Source organism: Rattus rattus, chromosome 6, assembly GCF_011064425.1.
Source record: "Rattus rattus isolate New Zealand chromosome 6, Rrattus_CSIRO_v1, whole genome shotgun sequence".
NCBI classification, from domain to species: Eukaryota; Metazoa; Chordata; class Mammalia; order Rodentia; family Muridae; genus Rattus; species Rattus rattus.
The window spans coordinates 158,431,549-158,443,858 of NC_046159.1; the positions used below are offsets into that span (position 1 = coordinate 158,431,549).

Below are 12,310 nucleotides of genomic sequence, written 5' to 3' on the forward strand. Positions count from 1 at the left end.
CAATTAGCTACTAATGCCCACCATGAGTCCAACAAGGGGTAGGTTGTGTTCCATACCAGCTGAAAAGCAAACATCAAGTCAAGCTGAAAAGCGTGCATGATGTCAAATAACCAGCATAACTTAATAATTTAGAAATGCCATTACTGCATGAACAAACAATAAGTTAACCTTTGGGAAGTCAGTGATAATTTTCAATGCATCTTATCACTACTAAGCTATGAATACATTCCCTGTGCCTTGTTAACAGTGAGCGTCAACATACTTCATTTGATGCTTCCCTTCTGAACTCCAACTAGTTTAATCTTCATTCAGTCTTGTATATGCAGAGAGAGAAAAATCCAAGCCTGGCCTAGTGATGTGAATTTGTAATTCTAGCTTTTCAGAAAGCAGAGGCAAGAGAATCAATACCAACAATCTGAAAGAACAAGAATCAACAAGAGCATTTACTAAGAAATGTGCTGGCATTGCCCTGGCATGTTTTCACAAAGAGATTCTGACTTCTTGAATTAGTTTATTTTGCCTGAGGCTACCAAGATCCTGGACATGTAAAAATGGAAAGCATCCTAAATAGCTGAAATTAATTTACCCAATCTTCTTTGGGTGGGAACAAGATGATGGCATCAGGCTTTTCAACATTCAAAAGTTATTTCTCAATGCTGAGGACATATCCAGCAATAGCCCATGATGAATAGACTTTAGACTTTGGGGTACTGAGCATAGCTAGTGGAGAGTTGCAGAATTACAGAGTGTGGACAGACTGCTGGAGCAGGGTAAACATTTAGAAATTGCCGTATGTGAAGGGCTTAAGTAGGAAAATACCCTGCTCTGACATCCTCCTGTTAGTTATCATCTCAATGTTCAGATCTGGAAAATGCTTGTATTCCTCAAATATAGCCCAAGGATTTAGTAATGTAATAAGGAAAAAAACCAAAAAACAACAAGGACAACTTAGGGGAACCCTACATTCAGCCAAAAGTTTTGAATCTCATTCTGTCTGAATTCTGCATTCCATTCAGTAAGGCTATTCAGATCTTCCCAAGCTTAGCCAAAAGAACAGCTATATAATACCTGGGCCTGGATCTCCTAAAAACAACCTGCCCAAGACTATATACCTGAGTTCTTTAGACCTAGACCTGCAATGAACAAACTAGTCATAGAGCAGTATATGTGACAGTATTTATACTGTACTTACAGAGACATGAGAGAATTTGATGCAACCAGCAGCTGTTGCTTAGGTACCAAACCCCCAAACAGATCTTTTGCCATTTCCTGGCATTGTAAAGCTGACTAGTGGGAAAGTCAGGCCTACTCTCTGGTCACTCACTACACCAAATTCCTGAATTTTACCTACATGGAAGTAATCTAGTTTGCTGGATAAGGGATCTGGACAAATCATCCCACAAGAGCCCGGACATTCATCAATGTAGAAGAGTCACAGACCCTGGCAGAATAGTGGCAGCAGATAGATACCCAAGCTCTTTGGATGCTTCAGATTTCAAAGTTATTTAACATAGAAGGGACAGCACTGTAGAGCTGTGACATAGTCGGTCTGTGGGTCAGGGAATCTTTCTCCCCTGCTGCACCACATACTACATATACACAGAGCAAGTCACACAGAGAGTGGGGAGGGAGGGAGGGAGGGAGACAGGGAGACAGGGAGAGGGAGAGGGAGAGGGAGAGGGAGAGGGAGGGAGGGGAGAGGAGGGGGGAGGGGGGAGGAGGAGGGAGGGAGAGAGAGAGAGAGAGAGAGAGAGAGAGAGAGAGAGAGAGAGAGAGAGAGAGAAATATATTCAGCAGCTTCAATGTATCACCTGTAATTTTTTTTTTTTTGGCCTTAACTTGCTTACCAGGATTCTTCTATATCACTATATCACTTTAAATCAATCCAGGTTGATCTCCTTCGCAGCAACAAGACCTAGTATCTCTGACATGGAAAGTGCTTCACACATCCAAAATATTTTGTGGAAATGGTTCACTATGAAGATTAGGCCTTTCCTACCTTCATGAGTCCAGCTTGCAAGAATACAGCAGAAACTTTATTCAGAGGAACTAAGACATTCTCTTGTTAGCAAATAACTGATAAAAAGGGCAAGGAAAGGAGGTAAAATACATCACAGCCAGGTCAAAAGAATCCCCTGGTTTTGACACAACATGTGATACTTTTAAATTGTTCCTAGTACCTTAATTTTGAGGGAAAGTTGATACTTTGTATGCTTAGTTTCTGCCCATGACTCTGAGCTCAGAGAACTGAGATCTTTGGAGAAGCCAAAGGTGGTTTAAATGACTTACCAGAATAAGTGAACTGGTTTCTCTTAGCTGAGGTTTCCTAATTTTGAAGCACAAGTAGCAGCCACTGAAAATCAACCCTACAGAGAGAAGCAAGCACAGAAACTCAGCCTGAGGGATCTTCCTGGACTAGGGAGGCCAGGATCACAAAGTGATTTTTTTTTATCACCATCCAGCTTCAGAGAGGCCAGCTTATTAACATGTTGGGATCAGAGCACTCTCATTAAGATAAGACAGAAAGGTATAGCAGGCACCTAGGCAGGGAGCTGTTCCTTGCTATTCATAGGACCAGTCCTAAAGTGCCTGGGATTTTCTAGTTTTCTACGGATAAGGGATCTCCATGCATAGCAAAATAACAAGGGCAAAGAAGAGATGAAATCATAGGGTAGATTTGCATTTAGCTTAGCATTAGGAGATCTAGGTTTAGCCCTGTTGCATGTTGGAAAATCTAAGGCTGGGTCAACAAGTTGCTAGGAACTACAGTGGGACTGGGGCAACACTAAGGCTTTAAGGCCAGAACTGAAACTGAACTGTCTGGCAGCTGTCAAGAGCTTAGGGCAATTAGCCTGGCTGTCCTTTAAAATCAGCCAGTGCCTTACAAATAGACACAACACCCTTCTTCCTAATATTCTCTCTCCAAAATAACAACAATATGTTTTCTCAGTACAAGACATTTCCAAGAGCCTCTCTCCCAGAAGAAGCTGTTAAATTATCCATTGTTTCACTTTGCAAACACCTTCTGTCTTGGTGACAAATGAAACTAGTTCTAAAAGCAACTGCAAGTTCCCTAGTACCAGTAACTTCTCTTTTCTCTTTGAGATACTCTTTTTAGTTAAATTGCAGATGCGCTCATCTCCAACCCCAGCCAAAGAGTACATACCCCAACCCGAGAGTGTGGAAAACATTTCTCTTTTAGAGATGTAAATGTCTTTCTTCCACTTACCTGAAATGTGCTAATGAACTCTGGAATTCATCAACACATAGAAAAGTATATGTGAGTAGAAATTCAGAGGGACACAGTCAGCCCCATACAAAAGAAGAGAATTTCCTTTTCTTCCTCATACACATATTCTCACCTTCATCTCTTGATCTCAGCAATGCCGAAGTCCCCGAATTTTTAGTTAGTAATGACAATGTATACTAGCCTTTCTTGTTTATTAATAGATACTAAAATATGGATGAGATTTGGGGGCAAGTAAGTGCAACTCAGGAAATTTTTGCCTCAAGTTTTGCTGTGAACTTAAAACGGCAGAAAAAAGTGTCTACACATACACACACACACACACACACACACACACACACACACACACACACTCACCACACATACATATTCACAAGGAATTCTTCAAATGGGAAACCCATCAAGATACAGAGAAAAGAATGTATAATGGTAGATAGAGTTTAGAGTTACTGTGGTAATATTTTGGCTTAAGAAGAGTGTTTTTCTCCTATAAACAAATGCCAATCAAAGGCAGTGGTGCTAATAAAGATCCATGCTGGTGACATACATACAAAGGAACAAGACAGAATCACCCTGCCTTCCAAACCTTGAATACTAGAAGCTTAAGCTCTGGGGTTGTCAAGGCCATTTATGCTTGAGAATTATGCTCAGAAACTTGAAGGATGATGATATGTATAGACTGTTAATTCTCCTATAAAAAAAAGTTAGCAGAGTACTTTGGGAAAAGTCTAGGAGTAAAGCACAGCTGGCTAATTAGTAAGTAAGGGACCTAGTTTGAGCATGGCTTTGTCTGCATGTGTGAATGTGCATCATGTATATTCAGTGCCAACTGAGGCTATAAGAGGGCATCAGATCCCCAGGAACAAGAGTTACAGATGATTTAGAACCACGATGTAGAAACTGAACCCACATCCTCTTGAAAGAGCAATAGATGCCCTTAACGTCCAAGTCATCTGTTCAGCTCCTCATAATGAATTTTCAATAGCACCACCAATCTCATTTCTTTAGGGATAAAATGGTTCAGAGACTAACTTCATCCTTGGTACAGTAAGCTGGTTCTTCTCCATAGTAACTTCACAAGCAAGGTCCCAGGTGAACTGATAGTTATGCCAGAAAAGCTCCCTGAGGGAGAAGTTCCAGGTCTTAAAAATTGTAGAGTTGGTGCTTACTCTTTCTTAGTTATCTTTATGGCAGCTCTGTATGATGACCTAGTATTATTTTCCTGTTAAAGAGTAAATAAACAAGAACACAGATCTTGGGCTAATTTAGCCACTATCAAACAGCTAGCAAATGGTGGCATTGGACTTCTAACCCAAATTGTTACTCAAAAGGCTATCGTCTCCACATGTACCCTGCCCCCACCCCCCACCTCCATGAAAAGCGATATAGACATCATCCATACCATTAACATACAGTGTGTATCTCTATGTATAAACATGCATTTTACACACATATATGTGTGAAATGTATATGTATAAATATATGAGCTGAGAAAACCTCTTCCAGATGAAGCTGGCAAGAGTTCCACCGAAGCTACTGGGGTTTAGGCACCACTTGTAGGACCATTACTTTCCTCTGTTGTCTTGTTTGAACATTTTATCATGGATGCATGCCTCCTACTTAAAAAGCATTTTTTTAAAAATTGAAAACAGAAATTTGAATGTTGTAGTTAGTCTAACAGTCAAGCTTATTGAGTCATTTAAAAATTGATAAGTGGAGAAAAGAAACTCTATACTTTAGAGACCTGAGAGAACACATGGCAGGGAGTAGGGGAAGTAGAGACAGACTGAGTTCCAGGCTATTTCAGCTGCCATTTTAAGGTCCAAGGGCACTAAAAGTAAAACCATCCTGCTTCCTCTCCCCCATTTCCATTTTCAACTAAAATCCCCTAGTCCCTATGTGAGGACTAGTGCCTCATACAGTGAAAGAATGGGTAACCTTACTTCTTCAATAGGCAGTTTCTCGTTTATGTACACAAACAAGAGTCCACCCATATTTTAACTGTCCCAGCAACAGTCATTGCTTTCAGAGTCTTAAGGCAATCTGCAAAGTGAAGAAACTGATTTCGATGCTAAGAGTCTGCTTTATAAATAGTTTTGGGTTTATATACAGAGCCTACTTTCAGCCTGTAATCATTTTGAGTGCTATCTAGGTATCTGGAGACAGGTGGACAGAAAACCAGGGACTAATCTGTAAAATAAATTGAACAAAGGGAAGACGTCTGTTTAAGCTTGACCCAGCCTAGAAGTCTCGGACATTAGAAGGGTCATTCTGAGTGAGACATGCCACCTTTAGATTCAAATCCTGTCACCCAGTTAAAGGGAGCTTCAAACATCTAGCTAAGATACAATGAGGTCCTTCTTTGCTGTAAACCCTGAATAAACGTAAGGACTTCAACAAACCTTCAAGTCTCCTTGCATGACCTGGAAATGTTTTGGGGATGTTCTGGCAGCAGTGGGATCAGCACTAACAAATAAGGCAACTCTATTACAGAAAGCAAAAGTCTTACTAGTAAGATGGCCAAGAGACCACTAGGGAGAAATCAGAAAGTGGACTTGGACTTGAGAGGAAGGCAGGAGTGCTTGATGACAGAAGGTATTTCTGTTCTTCACTCCATAGTAGCCCACCTGGCAACTCCTGGAAACAACTGCACAACATTTGGAGGTGAACAAACCATTAGAAGCAGCTGGTCCTGATAACATGCAGGAAGAACAAGCAATATGCAACAGGCATCACTTCTGTCTGTGTGACTCCAGGTCGGGTGCTGGGGGTGGAGTGGGAGTGGGAGTGTGTGTCTTTGTATGATCTGAAGAAACTTAGGTCAGAACATCTTTAGATTCTCACAGACATGAAAAAATTAGAAGAGTAAATCCTGGCCTCTTATTAATTCATGAGTGTTTGTGTGTGCGCACATGTGTTTAAATAACATCAGCTTTAGCTTCACTTTCTCCTTATAAAACATTGTGCATTTCAGTTTTTCCCCCTATCAAGTGCTCAAGTGCTGAGTCACTTTTAAAGAAAGAAAAAGAGTGATCAGGCTTCTTAAGGATAGCCTCAAGGATGACTTAAACACACTTTCCCCCTCCTAGCTGTGATTCTTTGGATGCTAAATGACGTCACATTGTGCAATCTTAATAAGGTTTCCAATCAGCCCCACCCACTCTGGCCCCACCCCCACCCTCCAACAAAGATTTTTATCAAATGTGGGATTTTCCCATGAGTCTCAAAAGTAGAGAGTCGACTCCCAATAAATATGAGACTGGGGATGTCTGTAGCTCATTCTGTCTCGAGCCCACCAGGAACGAAAGTCAACTCCATCTGCCCTCCAGGAACAGCTATGAAGTTCCTCTCCGCAAGTAAGTGAAGGCAGTTTCTCGCCCTCTGGCGGAGCTATTGAGACTGTGAGAGGAGTGTGAGGCAGGGAGCCAGCCAAGTGGGTTGGCTAGCAGCCAGCAGCCAGCATCAGGCGCCCCGCTGGGCTATTTTCTCATTTGCTTCTTTCCCTTTCCTCCACGCAGGAGACTTCCAGCCAGTTGCCTTCTTGGGACTGATGTTGTTGACAGCCACTGCCTTCCCTACTTCACAAGTCCGGAGAGGAGACTTCACAGAGGATACCACCCACAACAGACCAGTATATACTACTTCACAAGTCGGAGGCTTAATTACATATGTTCTCAGGGAGATCTTGGAAATGAGAAAAGAGGTGGGTAGGCTGTGAAAGTGATGAAGGCCCAATGTGGGCATCCATTCATTCACTTTGCTCCTGAATTGGGAATTCTCTGCTGGGTTCTAGAGCCCTTTGGATTTGAAGCTAAAGATCAGACTAGACTTGTATTCTCTCTCTTCTGTTTGCTGGTTTTGGGTGGGAGTTGTGTGTGTGTGGTTCCTTCCCTGTCTGGAAGATACAGAATGTGAACTGCATTTCTAGAAAATTCACAGTGGACCATTCTCAGTTCCAATTTAGTTGTTGTTTCTTGGGTAGGGATTCCTTTTTCTTTATCAAAGAGTAAGATCTCTTGGCCTTCATTTGTCCTTTGAACTCTGCAAGGACCAGAAAGTGCTTTTTGGCTGAATGTAGTAAGCTCTGTGTGTGTGTGTGTGTGTGTGTGTGTGTGTGTGTGTGTGTGTGTGTGTGTGTAATCAGGATGCTCCAGGGTCAGCCCAGCTAAGATGCATATTGTATAGAGCCTAATAAAGTACTAACATAAAAAAAAATAGATAAGGCTGGGCATAATGGTGGATACCTCCCAGCACTTGGGAGGCACAAGCAGGAAGATCTTTGTGAGTTAGAGGAAAGCTCAGTCTACATATTGAGTTCCAGGATACCCAGGACTACATTGGGAGATCCTTTCTCAAAAACAAAACAAAACAAAATAAGAAAACAAAAAACCCAAAACCAACCAACCAACCAACCAACCAACCAACCAACCAACCAACCAACCAACCAACCCTACCTAGATTAAAATATCTCACATCTTTAAATGCAAAGTATTTTGACTCCGCTTGACAGAAAGAAAAAAAAAACACAGTCAAGATTAATAGCCTATTCTCTAGGTCTGGGTGTGCAGAATCAACTTTTTAATCTTGGGAAGATTCCCAATTTATTTAGTACTCTAATTATGGAGTTAGAGATGATGGCACAGACCCTTCCAGATGGAATATTCTCTGACTTAAATTTATTTGCCCCAAAATATCATCACAATTTCTGTCCTTTACTAAGCTCCTACTCTATGCTGGGCAGTTTTATCATTGAATCTTTGAAATAAATGTATAAGAGGGACTTCAATAAGTCTTTATTTAAACATAGGCAATACCTAAGTAAGAGTACAAAGCTTGTAGTCAAAAGAGAGCCTGGGACTGAGCCTAAGGGACCCTTTTTATTTATTGGGCTGCTTAGTAAGGTTCTAAGAAGGTGTAGCTTCCCTTTTCTTATGTGTCCTGGCTATAAGGGCATGACTTGGCCCTCTAGTGGTGTTTGTTGTAGGAGTACTTAAGTGATCATTCTGGTAATCTTTTGCAGTTGTGCAATGGCAATTCTGATTGTATGAACAGCGATGATGCACTGTCAGAAAACAATCTGAAACTTCCAGAAATACAAAGAAATGATGGATGCTTCCAAACTGGATATAACCAGGTAGGAACTTGTCATATTTACTTCCAGCAATTCTTCAGCCAATGTTCTCTCTTGCATTGATACCTGCATATATACAGTCTCAGTCAGGTGACAAAGATGGGAAAGTACATCCAACACCACTTGGATGTAACTGGCCTACAGGAGCTTGTATACAAAAGGAGATTGAGAGGCACCTCAGTGGCTGCTAGGGTGAGGGAAAGTTTACATCACTCAATCTATGTTCATCAGGAGCCAAATGTTTCAAGTCTTTGTTCTCCTCTTGGCTTTGAGGTGTTAGATGATTAAAAAACATTTTTTTTTGTCTCAAAAAATGAAAAAGCAGTTATAAAAAATGTTATGTAAATGTCTTGAGGAAAGTAACTTACAGCTTTAATTAAAAAGCAATTTCTTTGAACAGGTAAAGTTAAACTGTTGAACTGTTAAATGTTTAGCAAGTTTAGCTAGTTCATGTCTAGTACAGTAGTTTATGAGCCATTCTCTTCTCTGGTTGCCCCTGGAAGGATTCAGGCCTACTCTCCCTACTGAGGACACTCTTCATACCCCTCTCCTTCCAGCCAGTGAGATAATCTGCATGGGTTTCTTATTTCTTAAAAGCAGGTCTCAGGTCAGCCCAGATAAGAACAAGAGTACAGGAAGTGCACTGGTGGGTAGAAGGCAAGGAGTCTGGGGTCAGAAGTAGATTCTCACTGCCACACTCTGGGACCCAGGGGGAAATATTAAGTGGTGCCTTTCTCTACTTGTCCAGATAATTGAAGGAGGTCAGCTGATGCTGCCTATTGCCCAATTCTGTAGAAGATGCCGAACAGCAGGAATCTCATTCTCAAATCGAGTCTATCTCCTAGAAAGAACTGATATCGCCTTCCATTTTACTTATAGGAAATGTGCCTATTGAAAATCTGCTCTGGTCTTCTGGAGTTCCGTTTCTACCTGGAGTTTGTGAAGAACAACTTACAAGATAACAAGAAAGACAAAGTCAGAGTCATTCAGAGCAATACTGAAACCCTAGTTCATATCTTCAAACAAGAGGTGAGTGCTTCCCCATCTCTCATGCAGTGTAGGGAAGAGATGCTAGGAGACAACACCCAGCATCTCAGGGTAGCAGCACTTTTTCCAGATGGCTGCTCAGAAGGGAGAGTCTGAGCAACAGTTCTTTGACTGTAAGGCCTTGCTTTGTTTTACTTTGGGGTTTTGTTTGGGCCTCTCTTTTGCAAAGACCGTCAATACTTGCTTTAAACTGTATTAAATAGAATGTTATTAATTGCTTAAGAGATAAGAAAGCCTTAACAGACAAAAGGAAGCATATCCAACCCTACACAGTCATCCATTATGAGAACATAGAGCACAAAAGTGACTTTAATATTTAATCCCTGGCAAGTGACATTTTTGTTACCACAGACCTAATGCAGAGAAGTAGCCAAAAGCTAAAATGTCAGGAAAGGAAGGGATCAAGGGCTTCTGGCTACCACTAGCCATTAAATAGTAGATATGGAGGACTGATGGCTCATCAGTGGATGAGTCAAGCCAGATGCAATAAGAGGGCCTGGAATAAAACCCTCATGCTAAGGCTGCTTCTGCCACTTGTAGTTTCTTGCCTCAAACCAGAGCATTTTCCAGTTTAATGTGTACAGAAATCACCCAGGGTCTTGTTCCAGCAGAGTCTGACTTAGAAGGTCTAGGAAGGGAACTGAGATTCATTTTTGTAAACAGCTGCTTGTTTATGGTCCTGCTATTTTATTCAGGCTCCTAAGTCATGGGGCAAGCCTTCCAGTTAGTCTTCCCCATGCCAGTGGGTCCATGGTAGAGTGTTTCCATCATTCTTCATGCTACCACATTAAGAAACTCTCAACAAAGTCTGAATGGAAAAGGTGAAGGAATGCATTTGATTTAGATCCCTCTTCTGTTATCTGGTAGCAATACTGTATGTTAACATGGATATTTGGATAACAGATGAATAAGATGGTGCTTTGGATGCTTACTCTCTAGTGGCAGACAGAACAGCAAAGTTAGGATTCTGTTGCTATTGGAAAACTAATACTAATCTCCTTGAAAAAAAAAAAAAGAATGGAGTTGTTAAGCATGGGTTTCTCTCATGGTAAGCTTGGAGCAAAAGTACCTACCTCCTCTAACTTGGGTGAATCAAAGCAGATTGACCTAGTTAATCTCATTCATTCTAAATTAGAACTTCCCATAGCCCAGAGCACTCCACAAGGAAAAAATTGTGCAATATTTAACCAGTCTTTCTTTTTTCCTCCTTTAGATAAAAGACTCATATAAAATAGTCCTTCCTACCCCAACTTCCAATGCTCTCCTAATGGAGAAGGTAGAGTCACAGAAGGAGTGGCTAAGGACCAAGACCATCCAACTCATCTTGAAAGCACTTGAAGAATTTCTAAAGGTCACTATGAGGTCTACTCGGCAAACCTAGTGTGCTATGCCTAAGCATATCAGTTTGTGGACATTCCTCACTGTGGTCAGAAAATATATCCTGTCGATGGGTATCTGAATTATGTTGTTCTCTACGAAGAACTGGCAAAATGAATGTTGAAACACTATTTTAATTATTTTTAATTTATTGATAATTTAAATAAGTAAACTATAAGTTAATTTATGATTGATATTTATACTTTTTATGAAGTGTCACTTGAAATATTATGTTATAGTTTTGAAATGATAATATAAAAATCTATTTGATATGAATATTCTCTTACCTAGCCAGATGGTTTCTTGCAATGTATAAGTTTACCTCAATGAATTGCTAATTTAAATTTTTAAAAAAAAATCTTTGTGATGTATTTTTTAAATTCTGTTTTATTTACATTTTAAATGTTATCCCATTTCTCGATTTCCCATCCAGAAACCCGATATCCCAACCTCATCCCCTAGTCCCCCACTCCCACTTCCCCCTATGATGGTGCTCCGCTTCTACCCACCCACTCCCTTCCACCTCTCCACCCTGACATTTCCCTACCCTGGGGCATTGAGCCTTGAAAGGACCAAAGGCCTCTCCTCCTAATGATGTGGACAAGGCCATCCTCTGCTACATATGCAGATGAAGCCATAGGTCCATCCCTGTGTTCTCTTGGGATAGTGGTTTAGCTCTGGGAGCTCTGGGCTGTCTAGTTGGTTGATATTGTGTTCTTCTTATGGGGTTGCAAATCCTTTCAGCTACTTCAGTCGTTTCTCTAACTCCTCCATTGGAGACCCTGCTCTCAGTTCAATGGTTGGCTACGAGCATCTGCCTTTGTATTTATAAAGCTTTGGCAGAGCCTCTCAGGAGACAGCTATATCAGGCTCCTGTCAGCATGCACTTCTTTCATCTGCGATATTGTTTGGGTTTGGTGGCTGTATATGGGATGAATCCCCATGTGGGGCAGTCTCTGGATGGCCTTTCAGTCTCTGTTCCACACTTTGTCTCTATATTTCCTCCTGTGAGTATTTTTTTTCCCCCTTCTAAGAAGGTTTGATGCATCCACATTTTGGTCTTCCTTCTTCTTGAGTTTCATGTGGTTTGTGAATTGTGTTTTGGATACTACAAGCTTTTGGGCTAATATCTGCTTACCAGTTACAACATACCATGTATGTTCTTTTGTGATTGGGTTACTATGGGACAGTGAAAGACATACTGGTTCCCAGTTGTGGAGGCTTGAATCCCGGAGACCCTGAAGTTTCACCTGACTCAGGAAACCAGGGTGGTCACTAACCCATAGCCCTCCATAGATTTGTGACTATCAGTCACATAAGGGCAACACCCCAAGCCCCTTCACAGGTAGAGGACATGACCACAGGTCACATAGGCTCAAGACAGATATCCGTTATAATGAGGTACATAAAGGCCTGGAGTCATAACCAATGAATTTCCCTTCCCAGACACTCCTCCCTGCAAAAGGTATTTAATCTCAGGCCCACTTTGAGAAGTGGGATATGGTTTT

The 12,310-nt window shown here is 41.2% G+C and overlaps 1 protein-coding gene across 1 annotated transcript; it reads left to right on the plus strand.

Annotated features, from left to right (window-relative positions):
• The first annotated feature begins 6,526 nt into the window (after positions 1 to 6,526).
• Il6 (interleukin 6) lies at positions 6,527 to 11,151 on the plus strand. The gene is made up of 5 exons (XM_032905335.1): positions 6,527 to 6,603; positions 6,766 to 6,950; positions 8,268 to 8,381; positions 9,258 to 9,407; positions 10,639 to 11,151. Exons 1-5 carry the CDS (start codon positions 6,585 to 6,587, stop codon positions 10,804 to 10,806), a joined length of 636 nt encoding a protein of 211 aa, XP_032761226.1. The 5' UTR covers positions 6,527 to 6,584; the 3' UTR covers positions 10,807 to 11,151.
• The last annotated feature ends 1,159 nt before the right edge of the window (positions 11,152 to 12,310 follow it).